Below are 19,206 nucleotides of genomic sequence, written 5' to 3'. Positions count from 1 at the left end.
AATACAGATTGTTCCGACGTTTGGAGATGGTGCAAATTGCATTCCAGGATATCCCACATGACACTAGCGACCAGCAAAACGGTCTGCAAAGGTGCGTCTATCACTCCGCTGATGGTAGTGACAACAGCACCTTAGGGTTGCTCGTTCTCCAAAAAGCGTGAATTTTGGGCCAGGGACAGAAGCCAAAAGTCGGGCAGATCATTAGTCTTTGCAAAGCTCCAGATAAATGTCCAGCAATGTTCTAGTCCACGGACAACATTTCTTGCAAACAGCCATCAACACCCAATGATGCAATACTGGGTTGTGGCTTCCTAATGATTTCCCTGCACCCAGGAGGCTTATGAGATGTTGGATAGATGTGGTCAAGAAGACCGTCTTGGTTAAGTATCAAGATGGAGAGCTTCTGGTCCAGGATATTGGAAGCAAATGAGTTTCTAACAAATACTGTGTCGGTTGAAGGAAATTCCATCCGATCTACCTATCGCCTCCAGCACTGGACTGGCTCATGGTTGTCCTGGTTCTCAGAAGGGCCCAGTGTGGTACCTGCCTCCTGCCCAATCTCTGATGCTTTCTCTGGTCTTCTGTACACCCATATACAGAATTCTACAGGCTCAGTACTTCAGCATCTAAAGATGCCAGGTTTGGAGTTAAGGGACTGCTAAGCGTACCCGTCCTTCAGAGGCCGCTTCATAACAACCCCACTCAGGGTCCAATAAGGTAACAGGGGTAATAAGGGGAGGAGCCAGTGTTTCATAGATACATATCAAAGTGTCCAAATCCCATCACCCACACTCTATTGTGCTCCAGTATCCCCTATCTTAAAATAATCCCATTATTTGACTTTGTTTGTAATTCTCCCTCTTGTTCCAAGAAAGGCAAAAGCCATAACCCTGCGTCTTGGCTAATTTGTATATGTAGAGTGTGACTGGGGTTGGACCGACCAGATTTAGGGATTAAAATAAAGAAAGCTGAAGATGTACTGTAAATAACCCAAGGCACAAACTCCTCCGCCGGCTCCATCTGGCCGGACTTCTCCAGACCAACATATTACCTCTACCAATAATGGGGAATGTGGTCTTTATCTGGTGATGCTGCAATGGATCTCACATTCTACACAGCCATGGGGAGGCCGCGGCCGGGGACGTAGGTGGGGATGGTAGGACCCAGATTACCACAGTCACTGGTATTTATGGTTTCTCTCCCTTCTTTGTGATTGCTTCCCCAAAGTGTCTCGTTAGGGGAAACCATTGCTCTTTATAGGTGAGATAGTCCTCCTGAATCTTGTCAGTTTCTCTCCAACCCTTCTATTCCTCCTGAGTATCCCCCCCCCCCCATATATTCCTCGTGTCACCACCTATCCCCCCCACACCTGAACCCCTATTACCCCAGCCCTTCCCTGGCCACCTCTCTCACCCCTCCGTTCCTTTTGACCTCATATCCCCCCCAACCCTCCATTCCTCCTCTAACCCACTATACCCCACCCTAACATTCCTTCTTTGAAACCCCTTTCACTTAACACCCCCTATTCCTCCTCATGCCTCCCCCTCCCACCATACACACTATTCCTCCTCATACCAACAGCAAACAACCCCCCACCCCACAGTTATTTTGCTTCCCACAATGCCACAAGACTATGGCTGGGTACACACTTAGATTATCTGTCCAATCTTTCTGGCTGGAGCAAACATTTGGTAATGTATAGGAGTCAATGACAATTGACCATTTGCTCTTAAAAACTGGAAAACAGCCCAAAATGGAAATTTAGACAAAATGGTTAAATCAGTTTGGTTTCCAAATGATCATTGTTGCCCATTATCTGGCATTTGGGAGAAAATGGTTGATTGTCATTTGCTCCCATACATTACCAGATTTGCGCTCCAACCAGAATGATTGGACAGATAATCTTATAGTACTGTATGCATTCAGCTTAGACTAGAGAAAAAGTCCAAGGAATCCGCTGATCACTTTAGCACAGAACCTTTGGCCCTCCAGCTGTTAAACTACACATCCCAGCATGCCCTGCAACAGTTTTAGCATAGTCAAATAGCAAAACTGTAGCAGAGCATGCTGGGATGTGTAGTTTCACAACAGCTGAGAGTTTAGAATTGTATGGTAATGTTTTTTTAATTTTTTTTTGAAAAGTTGCTAAATCTATATTATCTTAATGGCTCGATGCACAAAATGGCTTCCTCAGTGATAACACTAGTTCCCAGTAGAATTTTCAGATGGCAGTAGCTCCAGGCCAAAGATTTGTAATCGGCAGCATCGCTTCCCCCACAGAAACCTATAAGGCAGGGGTTCTCAAACGCAGTCCTCAGAACCACACACCGTTCACGTTTTCCAGGTCACCCAGCAGACGCACAGGTGCACCCATTACTTATGACACATTTTAAAAGATCCACAGGTGGAGCTAAATATTTCAATTGTGATTCTGTGAGGAGACATGGAAAACATGCACTGTGTGCGGTCCTGAGGACCGAATTTGAGAACCTGTGGTCTAGGAGATGCTGCTGCATTCAGGAACTGAGGGATATATTCCAGGGAGAATTTATATTTGCTACTAACCCATTTTCGGGGGAAACAGCAGCATATGTACAATGATAAATGGGCCCTGATGAATCTTCAGTCTACAAAATTGATGTCTCCATAAACTGTAGCCCTACATATTCTACATAATAAAATGCTAACACTGCATCTCACCTCTATGGAGGGGATTCAAGTGTGTTGGGTGCCAAATAAATGACGTCAAACGACGCAATCCAAGTGTTGCTCTATTCGGAGGCACAGAGTCACCAGCGCGGATATTACCGTTAAGCTATTCCATCATTTTGACAAACTGGTAACCAGTGTGTATAATCTCACACACACACACACACACACACACCTGTCAAAATTGCAATAAGCTCTTTGATATGGGGAAAAAAAGTGCATTTTAGCTAGAATTTCCAAGGAACATCTCGTAAATCTGTGAGATAAAAGAAAAGTTGTAAGTTTCCAAAAACAAACTGTTATATATTTAAAGAAATATGGTTTAAGCCATGACGGCTATACATATAGCAGGGTAGGGAACACACAAACAGAAAAGGAAGATTTTGGGTGGGAAGGAGATCTATATGGGCGTTCTTAGAACACCAGGTAACTGTCCCGGTCAGGCAGTACAAAACATTTACAGTTAGTTGTACAAAAGCAGCGAAGCCACGCGGCTCAGAGCACGGGTTAGACACGTCGCTGGAGGCCACGGGACAACTCCAGGATACGGAACAACTGGTGGGCAATAAAGTGGACAAACAAGACACAAATGTAACATCACAGAACACGGGAGGGCAGAAAGATCTACACAGCTACAGGGCGACGCAGCACAGAAGAAGGTGAAGGGGGGAAGGGGGGAGATAACTTTCTTAATGTAGGCGGGAAGCCAATTGTGTCCTGCAACACATCCTGTCCTTATGAACGCTGGCTGTGGAGGTAGGCGGTTTCCAAAATGTACTAACCTGATCACAGACATTGAGTGTGGGCTAGTGAAAAACAGAAAAATATGATATGGAGAGTAAAAAAAGAAAAGAAAAAAAAAAAAAAGAAAAGAAAGAGAAAAGAAATACAAAACATCAAAAAATAAAATAAAAAAAAGTTTAGAAATAAAATAAAAAGTTAAGACGGGCGTGGCAGCAGGGGCAGGTCAGAAGGCCTTACCTTCATGGGGATGTTGGTTATAGTGGTGGACGCCAGGTCAAAATGAAGCTGTACCAAGTGGTTCAGTTTGGTAGCGAGGTGCCGGCCGGAGCGGACGCTGTGTACCTCGCTCGTCAGTACGGACGACAGCTGCAGAGAGGAGAAAGCAATCAAAAAGAACCATTAACCGTCATTACTATACCTCCCCTTACAGACAGATAAATACACGTCATTAAGGGAAATCACTGCCTGGGTGGTTCTATTACAGGGAACACGTAAGAGAGCCTTTTCAACAGATTTAATAGGAATCTTTCATCTCCATCTCACAAGTAGATAGGTTATAGGACGGTTTTAGGCAGAATAGTCGATCACAGAGAGAACTTGCCTCTTTCTTGGGCCGATCGGACACAAGGCTGTCTTCACCGACTGGGAACGTATGAATTAAGACCAACTCGCATTTCTGAATCTGCATGAGGCTTGACGAGAAGAGCGATGGTTAGTCAGAGCACATATCGTCCGGTATACTGCGGCTATGTACAAAGGAAGGGTTTGCTGGCTTCCTACGTGAATGACGGCGTACTTACTGGTCTGAGCCGGCCGCCAGCTTGTTGTGTTCGTGGATCGTCTCGTTGACACAGTCTTCCAGCATTTGGACATGACTGTCGCTGCGAAGACACGAGAGACCCACATACAGATTACACGAGGAGATTGGAGGACACCAGGGTTACCATCAGAAATTAAAGGGCCCCCACTGCCCGGGGTGTATCGGTGCCACCAGCTGATCATATCAGGAGCACTGGGTAGCAATCAAGCAGAGAAAGCGCCAGCCGCATTTCACATTTGGAGGAGACACAAGACAATCCCAGCTCACGGACCAACAACCAATCAGGAGCCATTGCAGTGGCGGTTCCCGATTGGCTGTTGGTCATGAGTTCTGTTTGGTTCACGACTGGCTCTGTGTTCAGAGTGCCACTGGAGCGGTCTGTACCTGATGTTAAAGCTGCCATCAGCTTGCAGCCCCGATGAACACAGCTGTCACCAAGGCCAACTTTCTATATAGGACCAGGAATTGAAGTTAAGCCAAATGGCTAAACCTGTGGTTCCCTAGCAGTGATGAACTACAGGCCCCAGCATGCACCACCTCCCATTACTGGTACATTCAGAATGCCTGGAGAACCTCAGTCTGTCTTATTGATTAACAATACCTTCCATCCATGGATCTATGAGGCTTAACTACAAGAGAAAAAACCTATTTGGCCAGGTCAGTCTGATAGGTTGTGAGAATACACAAAATTCAGATTAGGGGTGGGGTACTTTTTCTAAACCTTTTACAAATAAAAAGTAGAGGATGTTGCCCATAGCAACCACTATTGTTTTCTAGGAAGCAATAGAGACAAGATAACTAATATCTGATTGGTTGCTATGGGAGACATCCCCACTTTTCAAGCTTTAGGACAGGCATGGGCCAAACTGTGGCCCAACAGCTGTTGTGAAACTACACATCCCAGCATGCCTTGCCATAGTTTTAGCATTCCCTAATTGCAAAACTGTGGCAAGGCATGATGGGACTTGTAGTTTCACAACAGCGGGAAGGCCAAGGTTGGACATGCCTGCCTTAGAATACAGACTGGTGAGCAGCCAGGGGCGTCAGAAGTTTTGGGAGTGGTTAGGTGGAGTCGGGGTATACTCTGTAGGGTAAGAACGGGGCACCTGAATGGGCACAGGATTGTACTACCATGTTAGAAATAAATAGATTGTAAAAAAGGAAAGAAGAGTGTTTTAGAGGGTACACTAAAAGCAGATATCACCATCAGTCTCTCCCTTCTACAGGAGACCTCGGACCTCTGAGACGTGTACCCTGTCCCCTTACTGACCAGACACAGATCTGCCCTCCCACATTTATTCTGCAGTCACACTGAAAGCCCCAATGCAATGGAGACTGCACTGAGCAGCGTTCTAGGTGACACGTGTAACCAAGTATCTGATCTGTGCACAACGTGCTACAATGCAGCAGCCGCAGCTTTTGCCAATACGAATTCTGTTCTGCTCCATATACAGCAGCACACACTATCACGGGTGTCACATCACATTAATCATCTTCTCTGGCGACCTGGTCGCATTGTGTTGCAACTAAAATGCATTTTCGGCAAAAAAATAAATAAATGATGACCAAAGATAGCAATGACCCTGGTCATTGGGTCAACCACTGAACATTGACATGGCTAAGGTCAACAGGGTTGGAAGTTTGACACAAGCATTGGGTTGACAGTCAAAATGCCGACATGAGTTTGTCATGGTTTATCTGTCCCGAATGTCGACAAAGTCAACATGGTCACCATCAAAGAGTACCCCACCCCGTGGCATGGCTCACTGCGTTTGCCATGCTTTGGGCTCGGTGCCTCGCTGCGCTCAGTACACTATTCTGTTCTCCCACCACGACCTAGTGGATGGTAGGGCATGAAGTACCGCCTGTCGGCACATGTTGGCTCAAAAAAAAAAAAAAAAACATGAAAAACTCACATCCACCTTTTGATTGTCAACCGAATGCTATGGTCAACCTTAACGATGCCGACCATCAGTGGTCGACCCAATGACCATATAATGCCCTTTCATGTCAGGTATCTAGCACTGCATGGGATATTGAATTTAGATGTATGAGGAAGGTTAATCCTACGTAATGGCTGACAATTCTTACTTTTATACCCTAATCTGTAATACACCCACTCAACAGGTGTCCGATCAGTCGGCTAATGACCACCCCACAAGCCATTATATGTACCATGCTATGAATCTGTACCTTTTGGCGTTGGTGAGGCAGATTATACGGCCTCTGTTGGCGACACAATCTGCGTTCTCCATTAGCGCAGTCCTCATTTCGTGCTGATGATCTGTAATCTTACACAGGGCTTCTACCGCGGCTACAAGCCCATGCAAGATGCTGCAACACTCTGGGTCTGCGCGGGGATTGGGAGGTCCGATCGAGGCCAAGGCCGCCATTAGCTGTAAAAAATAGAAAAAAAAAAAATAGTAATCGACTAGGACTCAAACGCCAACATTCAGCAGTTTTGCCAATAGCATTTAAGACAGCAGAGCAAAGGGATCAGACCCCAAACCAGCCCTCTGCTGTATCTCTTATCGGCAAAGCCAACGCTTTCAATATTATATTACCACCCACCAAATGGTCAGCGGCACGGAAACCTGTTGCTTAGTAAACACAGCCCCCGATTGTGATTTCTACGCGCCAATTCAATTGCAGCTTTGGGAACATATATTTAAAAGATTAACATTTTCCAAGACAAAAAAAAAAGGCGGAAATCTGCATAATGCTGTGTTCTACAGAAAATCAATGTTGGCTTCACTTTGTCATTTACACAAAAGTTACAAAAAAAAAAGTAATAAAAATTAAATAAAAATTTGGAACAATCACATTATTTAAGCTTTAAAATTCTGTTTGTGACTTTAAAAAGATTCCCGCGGCGGGATAGAAGGCATCCGAGTTCACCGGCCAAGGTCAGATATTTTTATGAAGTGTAGCAATCATTTACAAGGTATGGTATTGCCTAGGAAACAATTGTCGCTTTAAAAAAAAAAAAATAAGTCTGAATTCGGACGCCATCCACACAGCTTCCTAGTATCCTGAGCCTACCGTCCGATTGTCACCCTTGGCTCTGCCCTCTCTGTTCACATATCCAGTCTCACTCCCCCTCTTGCCATCACCACCTGACAACTATTGCTAAAGTAGATCCTTTTCTTATACAAAATGCAATCAAAATCCCTATATAAACCCTCATCATCTCCCATCTGGTCTACTAGAACCTCATCCTATCTGACATCAATCCATCTCTACTTCCTTCAATCCGTCAGTAAATCAGTTTATATCTCGGCTGATGACACACAATTAAACCTTTACCTCTGCCAAATTCTGGTCTTCATGAGTCCATGAATTCAATATTCGGGAACAGGAATCACTAACTATGAAATTCACCTGCAAAATGAACACACAAAACCATTTTACTTTCTTAAGGAAGTAAAATTCTAAATAAATCACTGCAGAGTAACAAATAAATAATTTAATAATATAAGGGGTTTTTCCAACTTCTCGTGACTGCGGGTAAATGTCGTCTCGCCGGGAGCTATCGAATTATCCCATATACGTTGAAACGTGCGCAATTGTGTTTCAAAATCCGTGAAAGCAGTCTGCCGCCAGGGAAAACACCAGTCGATTTTTTTTATGGGCAATCTAAAATGGATAGCATGTTTATAAAATACCAGTAAAACATTGGGAAAAATCATGAAAAACACCAGTTTTTCGCTATCGTTATTTTATCGGAGCTAATTGGATACCGTCCCAACTTAAAGCATTTTGCTAAGGTTCTGTTAACACAATGTTAATGACCGCAACTAGAGATTTATGCTACGTAGCTAAAAAAAAAGCTGTTGTAGAACTGCAAGTCCCAGCATGCCACTCAGCAGCCTTTGCTACACTGCAAACTGTCTGGAGTGTTAGGGATGGACAAACAATGGGAAAAAAGTTTGACAAAAAAAAATCAGATCATGAAATACACCCCCCCCCCACAGAACCAAATCCTTACCAGCTTCTTGAAAGGAAATATGTCATACATTATTCTACAATATTCCAGTGATGCCTCCACTGAACACGTCCATAGCGATTTGGAGATCGGCGCCAGAGGAATGATCCCTTGAGTCCTGTTTTTGGTTAACATGTCGAAATCCACATTTTGCCTGCAGGACTCTGCCATGTAGGGGCAGTGATCCACCACAAAGACAGTCTTGTGAGACTCAGAAAACGTCTTCATCTTGCACTGCAATCAAGGACAAAAAAAACAGGTCTCACAACTGAAACATTTACATTCAGTACATAGCATTAAGCTTGTGAGAACGCAAATGTCACCGATACAACAGCAGAATTAGGACCATAGCAAAAAGATGGTGGTAAGCTGAACTAAAATCAGACTCTGGGTGCGGTTGTTGGTTCTGGAATATGATGAGAGCGGAGTTCTAAGGTTTGGGGAATAGCGGAAAGTCTTGTGGGTGGGAGGGGATGCCGCAGGGTGGGAACGCCCTCTCTTGCACAAGTCTTTCCTCTAGTCTCCAAATGGTTATAAGCTATCCTCCCCAATTACATCCCCTCTATAGAGTTCACACATAACGTCACAGGTTCTCTTTTCTCACTTCCACATTTTGCTGACCATCGAAGCGGCCTCTGTTAAAGGCATCAGTGATGCGAATCATCAGAGGTAGTAAATCGCGTGATGCTGGACAATCGATAGTCTCAGTCATCAGGGTTCATGCACACACAGAAGAGACTCAGTCCATGTCAGGAACGAGAGGTGCAAGATACCTTTTTTAAATGTGTATGAACCAACTGTTAGGTTTACCTGGCTTCGTACTTAACAGAGGGGGCTCCAAAAATCTGTCCCGATCCTACCTGAGAACAGGGGTAGCCAGATTGCCTGCCTATGAGGATAGACTGGCGTACAGGGATGGGCTGCTGACTGACAGCAGAGTCTGCTATAAAGCAAAGGCGGCCGTCCCTGTAAGTAGGGAAGGAAAACCATCGGGCCCACAGCGACCATCAATGGCAGAAGTGGAAATATTTACCATCGACAGCTATTGCTAGAACGGAGATTGCGTCTATACCATCGGTATAGACGTAATCTGGCTGCACCAATATGTAACAGGGGACACCTAGTTTTGTGTAGCAGACTTATTAGGGTACTTTTGGAGTATCACGGCTCCCACGATGCCCATCGTATGCAAAAAAATCGCATCGCATACGATTTTGCACTGAAAAGCATCCAAATGCATTGGAATTAGTATTAAACATGTTCAATGGCCCTCAACTGGCATTTTTGAGGCTGTACCACCCCCACTATCAACGCGAACCCGAAGCGTGACGAGCGCAGCGAGCCCACAAGGGGCGGCGGTACGCGTCCTACAACCTTTTCATACCCCCACTATCCACGTCGGCGTGGAGTTGAGAATAGAAAGTGTGGCGGGCGCAGCGAGCCACCGAGCCCGAAGCGTGGCGAGCACAGCGAGCCCGAAGCGTGGCAAGCGCAGCGAGGGGACGCGGATACCTTCACAGGTATCCGCGTCCCCTCACGGGCTTCACAGGTGTCCGCGTCCCCTCGCGGGGCTCGCCACACTTTCTATTCTCAACTCCACACCGACGTGGATAGTGGGGGTATGAAAAGGTCGTAGGACGCGTACCGCTGCGCTCGCCACGCTTCGGGTTCGCGTGCAGGGGAGCCGGGTACACACACAGCAGATGTCACAGGCCTCGTGTACCCGGCTCCCCTGCACGCCTCTGTTCCTACAGCTTCCAACGACACGCTGTTCTCACCATCGGTGTTCCCAGTGGGTGATCCTGGTTGGCGATAGTGCTCCGGACGGCTGGTAGGAGTTTGCCGGGTCGTGTTGTATATACAAAAGCCTTGTGGTACCCAGCCCACAGCGTTCTTTTTTATGGTACAAGCAATTGTTTGTCTCTTTTTTTTTAAAGTGGTTTTATGATCATTTTAATAAAACTGTCATTTATGCACAATGGAGCGCCCCTCCTGTCCTCTTTTTTGACAGATCCATTGCTTACTCCCAGAGTCCAGGGAGTTTGGAGGAGGCTGCAGTCCTAAAAATTGGATTTAGTGCTGACTTGCTAAATCAACCAAGTTCTTCTAAATTGGCTGGAGTAGTTGCACATGTCAGCGCCGTTGGTCCACTACCTGCTGCTGTCATATATAGATAGATAGATAGATATAAATAATACTGGGCTAGTTTTAGCCAGCATGAGCCCCTACTCTCCTCACCTGCTGGTTGAGCCCGGGGAGGGGGCTCTGGGGCTGTCACACAGTTGGGGAGAGCTCTATCCCCGCCATGGCCGGTCTAACCGTCTCCCCAGCAGCCGCAGACTCCTCACAGGCCGCCGGCCGGGCCCCCCTCCATCGGCGGCGGTTGTTGCTACTTGCTGCTGCCGCCGGGCACTTCGCGCTCCCGTTCCTCTTGGCCCCGCCGGCCTCCGTACATCCCCCGACGTCACTGTGTGAGAGAACGGCGCAGGCGCACTGACACCCGGGCCCCGCGCTGCGCTATGTCATACATAGGAGAGGGGAGGTCCCGCCGGTGTCACACGCCCGGGAAGTAACGGTGACCACAGGGCTGAGAGGCGACGACGGCTCGCGGGTGCCCGCTCCGTGTCACTGTTTGCGCGTGCGCAGCCCGGCTGTCACGCACTGATCGCGTTCCTTGACAGCGGCCCGTGTTGATGACGTCAGTCGCTGGGAGGCGACAATTCCGCCGCTGACTGAGAGCCCGGATGTAAGCGGGAGGCACCACCGAGCACCGGTAACCTGGGGAGTGGGAGGACTGACCAGTCCAGCGCCCGAGGGGCCCCTCCCAGTACCTGCCCCAGCCTCCCAATACCTGCCCCTGCCCCATTTCCCCTGACATCCCACCCTCCCAGTACCTGCCCCAGCCTCCCAATACCTGCCCCATTTCCCCTGACATACCACCCTCCCAGTACCTGCCCCATTTCCCCTGACACCCCACCCTCCCAGTACCTGCACCAGCCACATTGCCCCTGGCACCACACCCTCCCAATACCCACCCCAGCCCCATTACCCCTGATACCCACCCTCCCAATACCTGCCCCATAACCCCTGGCACCCCACCCTCCCAGTACCTGCCCCATTACCCCTGGCACCCCACCCTAACAGTACCTGCCCAATTACCCCTGACACTCCACCCTCCCAGTACCTGCCCCAGCCTCATTACCTTTGACACCCCACCCTCCCAGTACCTGCCCCAGCCCCATTACCCCTGGAATCCCACCCTCCCAGTACCTGCCCCAGCCCCATTACTCCTGGCATCCCACCCTCCCAGTACCTGCCCCAATCCCATCTCCAACTGAAACCCCAGCACCAACCCCACCTCTCTGTCCTATCCCCATAACACCCCTCCAGTAACTGCCCCAACCCCACTCCACCTGACACCCCAACCTTCAAATATCTGCCCCAACCACACCTCCCCATGCAACATTAACCCTGACACCCTTCCCCGTAACTGCCCCAAATCCACCTCCCTCCCCATGACTACCCACCCTCCCGGCATCAGCTCCATCCCAACGCCACCTGATATCAGACCCTTCCAGTAACTGTTGCTATATGACTGCCCTGGGTTCTGCTTTCTCTCAGTTATATTGATAGGGAGGGATCCAGTTATCTGCCCCAACCCAGCTCTACCGCTAACTATATGCTCTCTAACTCACAAAACATGTATATATCGTTATAACTGAGAGAAAGCAGAACTCAGGGCAGCCATATAGCAAACACTGTGACACACAAATACTGTAACAGTCTATTTGCTCTCACACAATGCCCCGCTTAAGGGCAACATGGGCCTGGGGTTGACATTTTTAAAGGGCCTTTACAGAGAAGGGGGGGGGGGGGGGGGAGCTGTGTGGGTGTGGTCAGTGCTTTTGTGGGCGTATACACTTCCTACCGTGTTATGCTCAATGTATCGCTAAATACATAAATAAAAAACTTTCAGATTTACATTTTTAGGGAGAAAACTAGAAATACTAGTTTAATACATAAGGTGTGTAAACAAGGTGCCATGTGGCGCCCGCTGATATAGTTTATATATTGGTGGCCATCGTGATGCACCGGGGGGGGGGGGGGGGGGGCATGCTTTGTATATACATTTGTATACAATACAAATCTCTTTTTGTTTTTCATTTAAAAAAAATCTTCTTACAAGATATTTGTCCAGACTACTGGATTATGTATATCCATTATTGGGGATATGCACAGTTGGGGTGAAATGCATGGACTATCTGTGGCTTCACCAGAAGCCTCAGGACAGGACAATCTCCGTCATGTTGACGCCTTTTAAAATATGCTCCGTTCTCTGAGCTTTCCTCCTGCCGCTGGCCACGACATCCTTATCTGTCTCAGCCAGCTTACCCCCTGGGCACTCACTGCCTGACACTGCTGTGCTCAGGAACATAAAGGCATGGCAGAAGGCAGAGTAATATTAGGAAGCATCAGCGGAATGTCCCCACCTTTCAGAGGACGCAGAACATAAACCTCTATAGCAATGTCTGAGTGTCTCCTAGCCATGACATGTGGAATGATTCTGATTTTGCAGGAATATGAGTTGTACAATTGAGAAGGTTCTGGCGGACGCAAGATCGTTGGTGGAGAGGTTACGGGAACATGATGGCGCTGCTGAGTCCCTTATTGAGCAAACAACGGTGCTCAACAAACGCGTAGAAGCTATGAAGCAGGTCGGTTAAATTACACATTGGGAAGGGACCACAGAGAATTTGGGGAAAACATGAACTCATTAAGGGGTAGATTTATTAAGCTCGGTGAAGTGATAAAGTGTCTGGTTTTTATCACCGGCCAATCAGCTTCTACCTGTCATTTTTCAAAACAAGCCTGTAACTTCACAGTTGAGAGCTGATTGGCCGGTGATAAAAACCAGACACTTTATCACCTCACCGAGTTCTTTACCAATACTGCATCATTTATATTGAGCTTTGCGGGTTTTTTTTTTTTCTATGCCACCACTTTCCAAATAGCAGTACCTCTATCCTGCACTGATGAGTCCCACACAGGGTGAAACAGCCTGTTTGTGGGGGAGATACCCAGCCCTTGCCTGTGTCATGTTCTGAATTCCCAATGGCTGCAAATAGTAAATTTCAGAAATGCATACAGTTAATAGGAAGGCGTTCTAGAAATGTATGTGCTGTCGTCCACAGATAATGATACAACTCTGTCATTTCTTTAGAACATAAATCTAAAGCCCCATAAGCACTGGCTGATTAGCATCTATATCGGCGGTGCCACTGGTCAAACGATATAGCACATACACACTGCATGATATCATTCATGAATGATGGGGGGGGGGGGGGGGGGGGGGGGGGGGGCGGGCACGTTCACCATGCGCATCATTAACAATATTGAGCACACACACTGGACAAGGTTTGAAATGATGTTGCTCAGAAGCCCCCTTTTGAGAGCTATCTTCTAAAAACTCATCTAGTGTGTATGGAGCTTAGGAGGGAAATCCTATTAGCCACAAACATCTTGCATGGGGGATACGAGCTGCATTGTATAGAAACCGCACTCACACCTTCACATCAGTGGCTGCTCGGTACAGAACAGACAGCACTACAAACACCAACTTTGGCACCAGAGGCAGAGCGGCTTTCTGCCACTGTGCTGATCAGCTCCAGGCGAAGGAGCCCTCAATGTCTTTGTGACATGGCTGAAATGCACAGACGGAAGCCTTGAATGGGAAAACGGTACTTGTGTATTATGTGGGCGCCCGGTGTTGAAATTGTATGCCACTACCGAAAGCATGCGACGCGATTTGACGCAATTTCCCTTGAAGACAAAATCGCGTCGCATTGTATGCTATTGTATGGTATACAATGCGACGCGATGCGACGCGATTTTAGCTAAATGCCCCCCATTTTTATATGTACAGGCACCCAGATGCCTGTTTCATATGTGTTTTTATTGTATACCCACCCTGATGGCTAAATGCCCCCCATTGTTAACGCCAGGGCTATTTTTCAGTAGGCTCCAGCAGGAACTGAGGCCCTCATTCTAGTTCACTCTTTCTGACAAAATATTTCTTAGATGGACAAAACCATGTGCACTGCAGGTGAGGCAGGTGTAATCTAATTATCTCTGCACAAGTAACACCTGCCTCACCTGCAGTGCACATGGTTTTGTCCATCTAAGAAATATTTTGTCAGAAAGAGTGAACTAGAATAAGGGCCTCAGTTCCTGCTGGAGCCTGCTGAAAAATAGCCCTGGTTAACGCCACCCCACTATCAACGGCAAACCGAAGCGTGGCGAGCGCAGCGAGCCCACGAGGGGTGGCGGTACGCGTCCTCCGACCTTTTCATACCCCCACTATCCACATCTGCGTGGAGTTGATTATATATAGTGTGGCAAGCGGACGTGTATTACTTCACATGTAATTCGTGTCCGCTCGCCACGCTTCGGGCTCGGTGGCTCGCTGCGCTCACTACACTATACAGAATCAACTCCACGCCGACGTGGATAGTGGGGGTATAAAAAGGTCGGAGGACGCGTACCGATGCGCTCGCCACGCTTCGGGTTGGCGTTGATAGTGGGGTGGCGTTAACAATGGGGGGCATTTAGCCATCAGGGTGGGTATACAATTAAAAACAGGGTCTGGGGGGCCATTTCACATATGAAACAGGCATCTGGGTTCCTGTACATATAAAAATCGCATAAAATCGCATCGCATGCAATATGATTGTATGCAATGCGATACAACGCGATTTTAAGGTTCGATGATCGGGCGCCCAGATAATACACAAGTACCGGGAAAACTCTTATAAAAGTTATTCAGAGAACCAGCAGCTGCTGTTTAACCTAGAAAATTGCTGCCAGAGTAACCGCGGTGAATGGACCTTTAATTCCACATAAAGCACAAAAATCTGTGTAATCTGGCTAATCGTGACATCTATATAGTGATTGTTTTGGTTGCAGTATCAGGAGGAAATCCTGGAACTGAACGAGGTGGCCAGGCACCGACCGCGCTCCACACTGGTGTTGGGGATCCAGCAGGAGAACCGGCAGATCAGAGAACTGCAGCAGGAGAATAAAGGTCAGTGCTGGGGGTTCTCCCTCCCGAGATCTGCGTGATAGAGGCTTTGTTATTTTCTCACTAAGGTGCAGGATTATAGATGATAGCAACCAATCCGATTCCAGCTATAATATTGTAGAAGGTGATAATTAAATAATAAGTACAATCTGGTTTGTTGCTATGGGCTCTGCTTCTATAAACCCACACCATAGTAAATATACCCCGTGAAGTTACTTTACGTCTAAAGACACATACACACTGGGCGACTTTGAGCTGAAAGCCGCTCAAAACACCAAGTTTGAGCGGCTGAGTGTGTATGTCCCGGCGATTAGTGGTGAGCGCTGCTTCGCGCTCCCGCATCATCGCCGGGAAAGCCGCTCATCTGTTGGTATTACCAGCTGATGAGCGGCTTTGCATAGCCCTGCACTATGCAAACCCGTCCTCTCCCCGCTGGCGGCGCCGGGCAGAGGGAAATCCGCTCAGTGTGTATTCACTGAGCGGCTTTACCCCCAGCAATGATAGCGATCATCGCTGGGCATAATCACCCAGTGTGTATGGACCTTTAGTGTGTTCAGCCATGCCCCTATGGATTATAGGCATCCATATACATGAGCACTCACTGGGAATACTGTCAATCTGGCTCCCAAACACAGTAAATATTCTGCTTTCCTTTGTCTATATTAAACACCATGGGCCATATGTACTGACTCCTGAGTTGGCCAGGGGTGTGGGTTCCCGAATAAATTCAGGCCTTTTTTTTTATTTTTTTTAATTTTTTTAAGCAAAACGGCAACCCTATACGAGCATGTTTTTGCATGGAAATGTTCTTCGCTTTACAAAAGCGTCCGGGAAACCACACTTTCAGCATCATTACAGCCGGCCCCATATCTGGTACACATTAACCCACCTTTATTATATTTCATAGTTCGTCTGGATTGTGTAACGAGAAGCCCACACACAGTGCTTAGCTGAGTTTCCTACACATTAAATATATCTTTCTCCATCCGATCCAACGCGCATTGTAAAACATTTCTTTCATAGAGCTGCACACCTCTTTGAAAGAACACCAGTCAGCGCTGGAGCTGATCATGAGCAAGTACAGGGAGCAGATGTTCCGCCTGCTGATGGCCGGCAAGAAGGACGATCCGGGGATAATTGTGAAACTGAAAGAGCAACATTCCAAGGTACCCAGATACCAGCATTGTCCTCGGTGTGGGTCCTCCAGAGGCCGCTGGTCTGCAGGGGATGGGTTACTGATTGGAGTGAATGAGTGAGATGGGGGCGTTGTGTATATTTGGGGGTTGCTAGGCAGTTCTTGCTTGTATGTCTTTGTGTCACGGTGCTAAAATAAAACCGTTTCATTTATGTGTTTCATCATTAATTGGTCTGATTGTGCTAAAACAGCAGCGCACACCCCCTACAGCGCCTCATTTCAGGATGCCTATATTTTTATTAGGAATTACAAAGCCACATTGATAAAATCACTGAGATGACCGCAGTGATGCAGCAAGCAATCGAGATGGATGAGCAGCGCGGTAACCAGGAGCAGGACCGAATCCTAAACCTCGAGGTATGTGTTCCGTCTGTGTGCGCCCAGCTGACCTGGCAAACGGGACATCGCAATTACTAACTCACTGGTACCCAAACACAGACTGATGTTCTAGCCCCCTCTGCCGCACTGTCCCGTCCCCTCTGTCGCACTGTCCCGCCCCCTCTGTCGCACTGTCCCGCCCCCTCTGTCGCACTGTCCCGCCCCCCTCTGCCGCACTGTCCCGCCCCCCTCTGTCGCACTGTCCCGCCCCCCTCTGTCGCACTGTCCCGCCCCCTCTGTCGCACTGTCCCGCCCCCTCTGTCGCACTGTCCCGCCCCCCTCTGTCGCACTGTCCCGCCCCCTCTGCCGCACTGTCCCGCCCCCCTCTGCCGCACTGTCCCGCTCCCCCTCTGCCGCACTGTCCCGCCCCCACCTGCATACTTGCACAAATCCCAACGGCGCAGTGGGCCCTCCTCCTCTCTGGGTTTCACTAGCAGTGGGAGACAATAGCAGATAATTCTATGGATGTTCTTTGGAACATTCGGGTAGGAGCAGCAAAACATTGGTGACAAATGAAGAAGAAAAAAACGAGAGATAAAGGACAGAGTAGAAGAAGCCACAAGTCTCTAACCAATTGTTACCTGTACATATCACATGTAGGGGGTCATACTGATTAACCCGGAGAGCTGCGAATTTTGCAGGTTTGCGAGTCAACTAAACGATGCCCGTACAAACGTCCGAAACACTTACGCCCATTTCACCCGCATGCCCACGAATGGATGTTTTGCATAAACATCCATTCGCAGCTTGCGTGCAGGGACAAAATCATGAATCACCCAAGCAGTGAAGCGGCAGTGATGAGAAAGACAGGAATTCTGGGAAGAAAGTCTGCGGCCCCACACCCGCACTGATCCGTGCGAATGGGCCGGCGACTATACAGGTCTTCATGTCCGCTTACACAGATGACCTGAACATGCGAATAAGTGAATATTCCCATGAGCAGTCCATCACCGTTGCGAAATTGCATCGGTGAGTATGAATCAGAGAACCGCCAGCTCCCCTCAAGCAGCTAGTGCATTACTGGACTTGTCCGCCATCACCGGAAAAGCCATGGTTCGTCTATCGTGCTCCATTGTGACGTTTCAGTGTTCTCACTTGTCATTGCCCATATTGTGTATCTCCTGTAATTATTGCATATATGTTTTTTTTTTCCCCCTCCCCTGGCAGCAAGAAAACAAGGGCTTACGGGAAATCCTGCAGATCACACGAGAATCGTTCCTCAGCCTCAGGAAGGAGGACGCGCTGCTGGATAACCAGTCCCTGTCCGTCTTAGTACACAGCGCTGATCTCAGCCTCCGGAAGAGCTGAGGCCGCCAGCCAGCTCACATCCTCAGCATTGGAGTCTGCAGATCAGAGACAAGCGGAACATGTGTTTCAGACTGACTCTCCTGCCCCCTACTGGTACACTGGAAAACTGACATTTCATCTTCTCAAAGATCTCGAAAATTCTCCTTTATTTCAGACGCAACAGTCGGTATTGTGTTGTATCCTATCGGAGACTTTATTTTACTACTCGCGCAAGATGGCGGCATTTATTTATAGGGCATTGTACAGGAAACACCTATTTTTCGCTTGGAAACTTGAAAATCCTAAAGTGCTATTTTTAAAAGTATTGGTAAGATCTATAGGAAGATTGTGAAATATTTTTATCGCGTGGAAGGAAGTGTCATGGAAGAGAATAGATGGTCATTACATTCCTTCAAATATCCGTGCGATTCTGTGTTCAATGGGAGGAATCACTTCTTCAGTTTTCACCTACGTGGCATCGGAGCAGCCATTTTGTTGGTTGCCACAAGGTATCGATGACGATGTAGCTCATCAATTCGCTAGAAAGTAGTGGTACCAATGAGGCGCTCACTCTGACTCTAAACAGTGGCGTCTGGTCTTCCTCTGCCGTGTCTATGGTGAATATTCCCTGGTTCAGACCCACAGAATGGCTCCCCCTGCTGTTGTAAGTGATGGCTGCAATGAAAGATGTTTTTATTTATGGTTGGCTTAGACCAGGCATGTCCAAACTATGGCCCTCCAGCTGTTGTGAAACTACACATCCCAGCATGCCTTGCAATAGTGTTAGCATTCCCTAATAGCAAAACTGTGGCAAGGTATGATGGGACTTGTAGTTTCACAACAGCTGGAGGGCCATAGTTTGGACATGTCTGGATTAGACTGTCCATACGCAATTTCTGTTGTTGCTGTTGTATGTGACTGTGTCAGAGAGTTGTGCTCAGAGTTACCACTATTTTAGACGTTAATGAATCATTGTGTAGTTAACACATTAAAAAAAATATATTTGGAAA

General features: G+C 47.7%; 2 protein-coding genes across 5 annotated transcripts in view; one reads left to right on the top strand and one right to left on the bottom strand.

Annotated features, from left to right (window-relative positions):
• INTS13 (integrator complex subunit 13) overlaps positions 1 to 10,961 on the bottom strand; it is a 21,012-nt gene extending 10,051 nt beyond the window's left edge. Inside the window, exons 1-8 of one of the 3 annotated variants that reach the window (XM_083181090.1) lie at positions 10,497 to 10,961; positions 8,262 to 8,492; positions 7,580 to 7,654; positions 6,467 to 6,669; positions 4,254 to 4,334; positions 4,055 to 4,145; positions 3,691 to 3,819; positions 3,492 to 3,515 (exon numbers count right to left, since the gene is read on the bottom strand). In XM_083181090.1, the coding sequence (XP_083037216.1) occupies positions 3,492 to 3,515; positions 3,691 to 3,819; positions 4,055 to 4,145; positions 4,254 to 4,334; positions 6,467 to 6,669; positions 7,580 to 7,654; positions 8,262 to 8,486 (828 nt within the window). In that variant the 5' untranslated portion in view covers positions 8,487 to 8,492; positions 10,497 to 10,961. Of the gene's footprint in view, positions 1 to 3,491; positions 3,516 to 3,690; positions 3,820 to 4,054; positions 4,146 to 4,253; positions 4,335 to 6,466; positions 6,670 to 7,579; positions 7,655 to 8,261; positions 8,493 to 10,036; positions 10,380 to 10,496 lie in introns of those variants that run through there. The other 2 variants (XM_083181089.1, XM_083181091.1) reach the window with 2 other exon arrangements.
• FGFR1OP2 (FGFR1 oncogene partner 2) lies at positions 10,758 to 19,206 on the top strand. Of its 2 annotated transcripts, none has more exons than XM_083181092.1 (6): positions 10,758 to 11,004; positions 12,835 to 12,973; positions 15,222 to 15,339; positions 16,360 to 16,502; positions 16,775 to 16,888; positions 18,077 to 19,206. In XM_083181092.1, coding segments are annotated over exons 1-6 (657 nt in total). In that variant the 5' UTR covers positions 10,758 to 11,002; the 3' UTR covers positions 18,218 to 19,206. The 2 variants fall into 2 exon arrangements, with proteins under 2 accessions (XP_083037218.1, XP_083037219.1); XM_083181093.1 differs by having other exon boundaries at positions 10,760 to 11,031.

Source organism: Crinia signifera, chromosome 4 (assembly GCF_055691185.1).
Source record: "Crinia signifera chromosome 4, ASM5569118v1, whole genome shotgun sequence".
NCBI lineage: Eukaryota > Metazoa > Chordata > Amphibia > Anura > Myobatrachidae > Crinia > Crinia signifera.
This window is presented reverse-complemented; position numbering and strand designations above follow the sequence as displayed.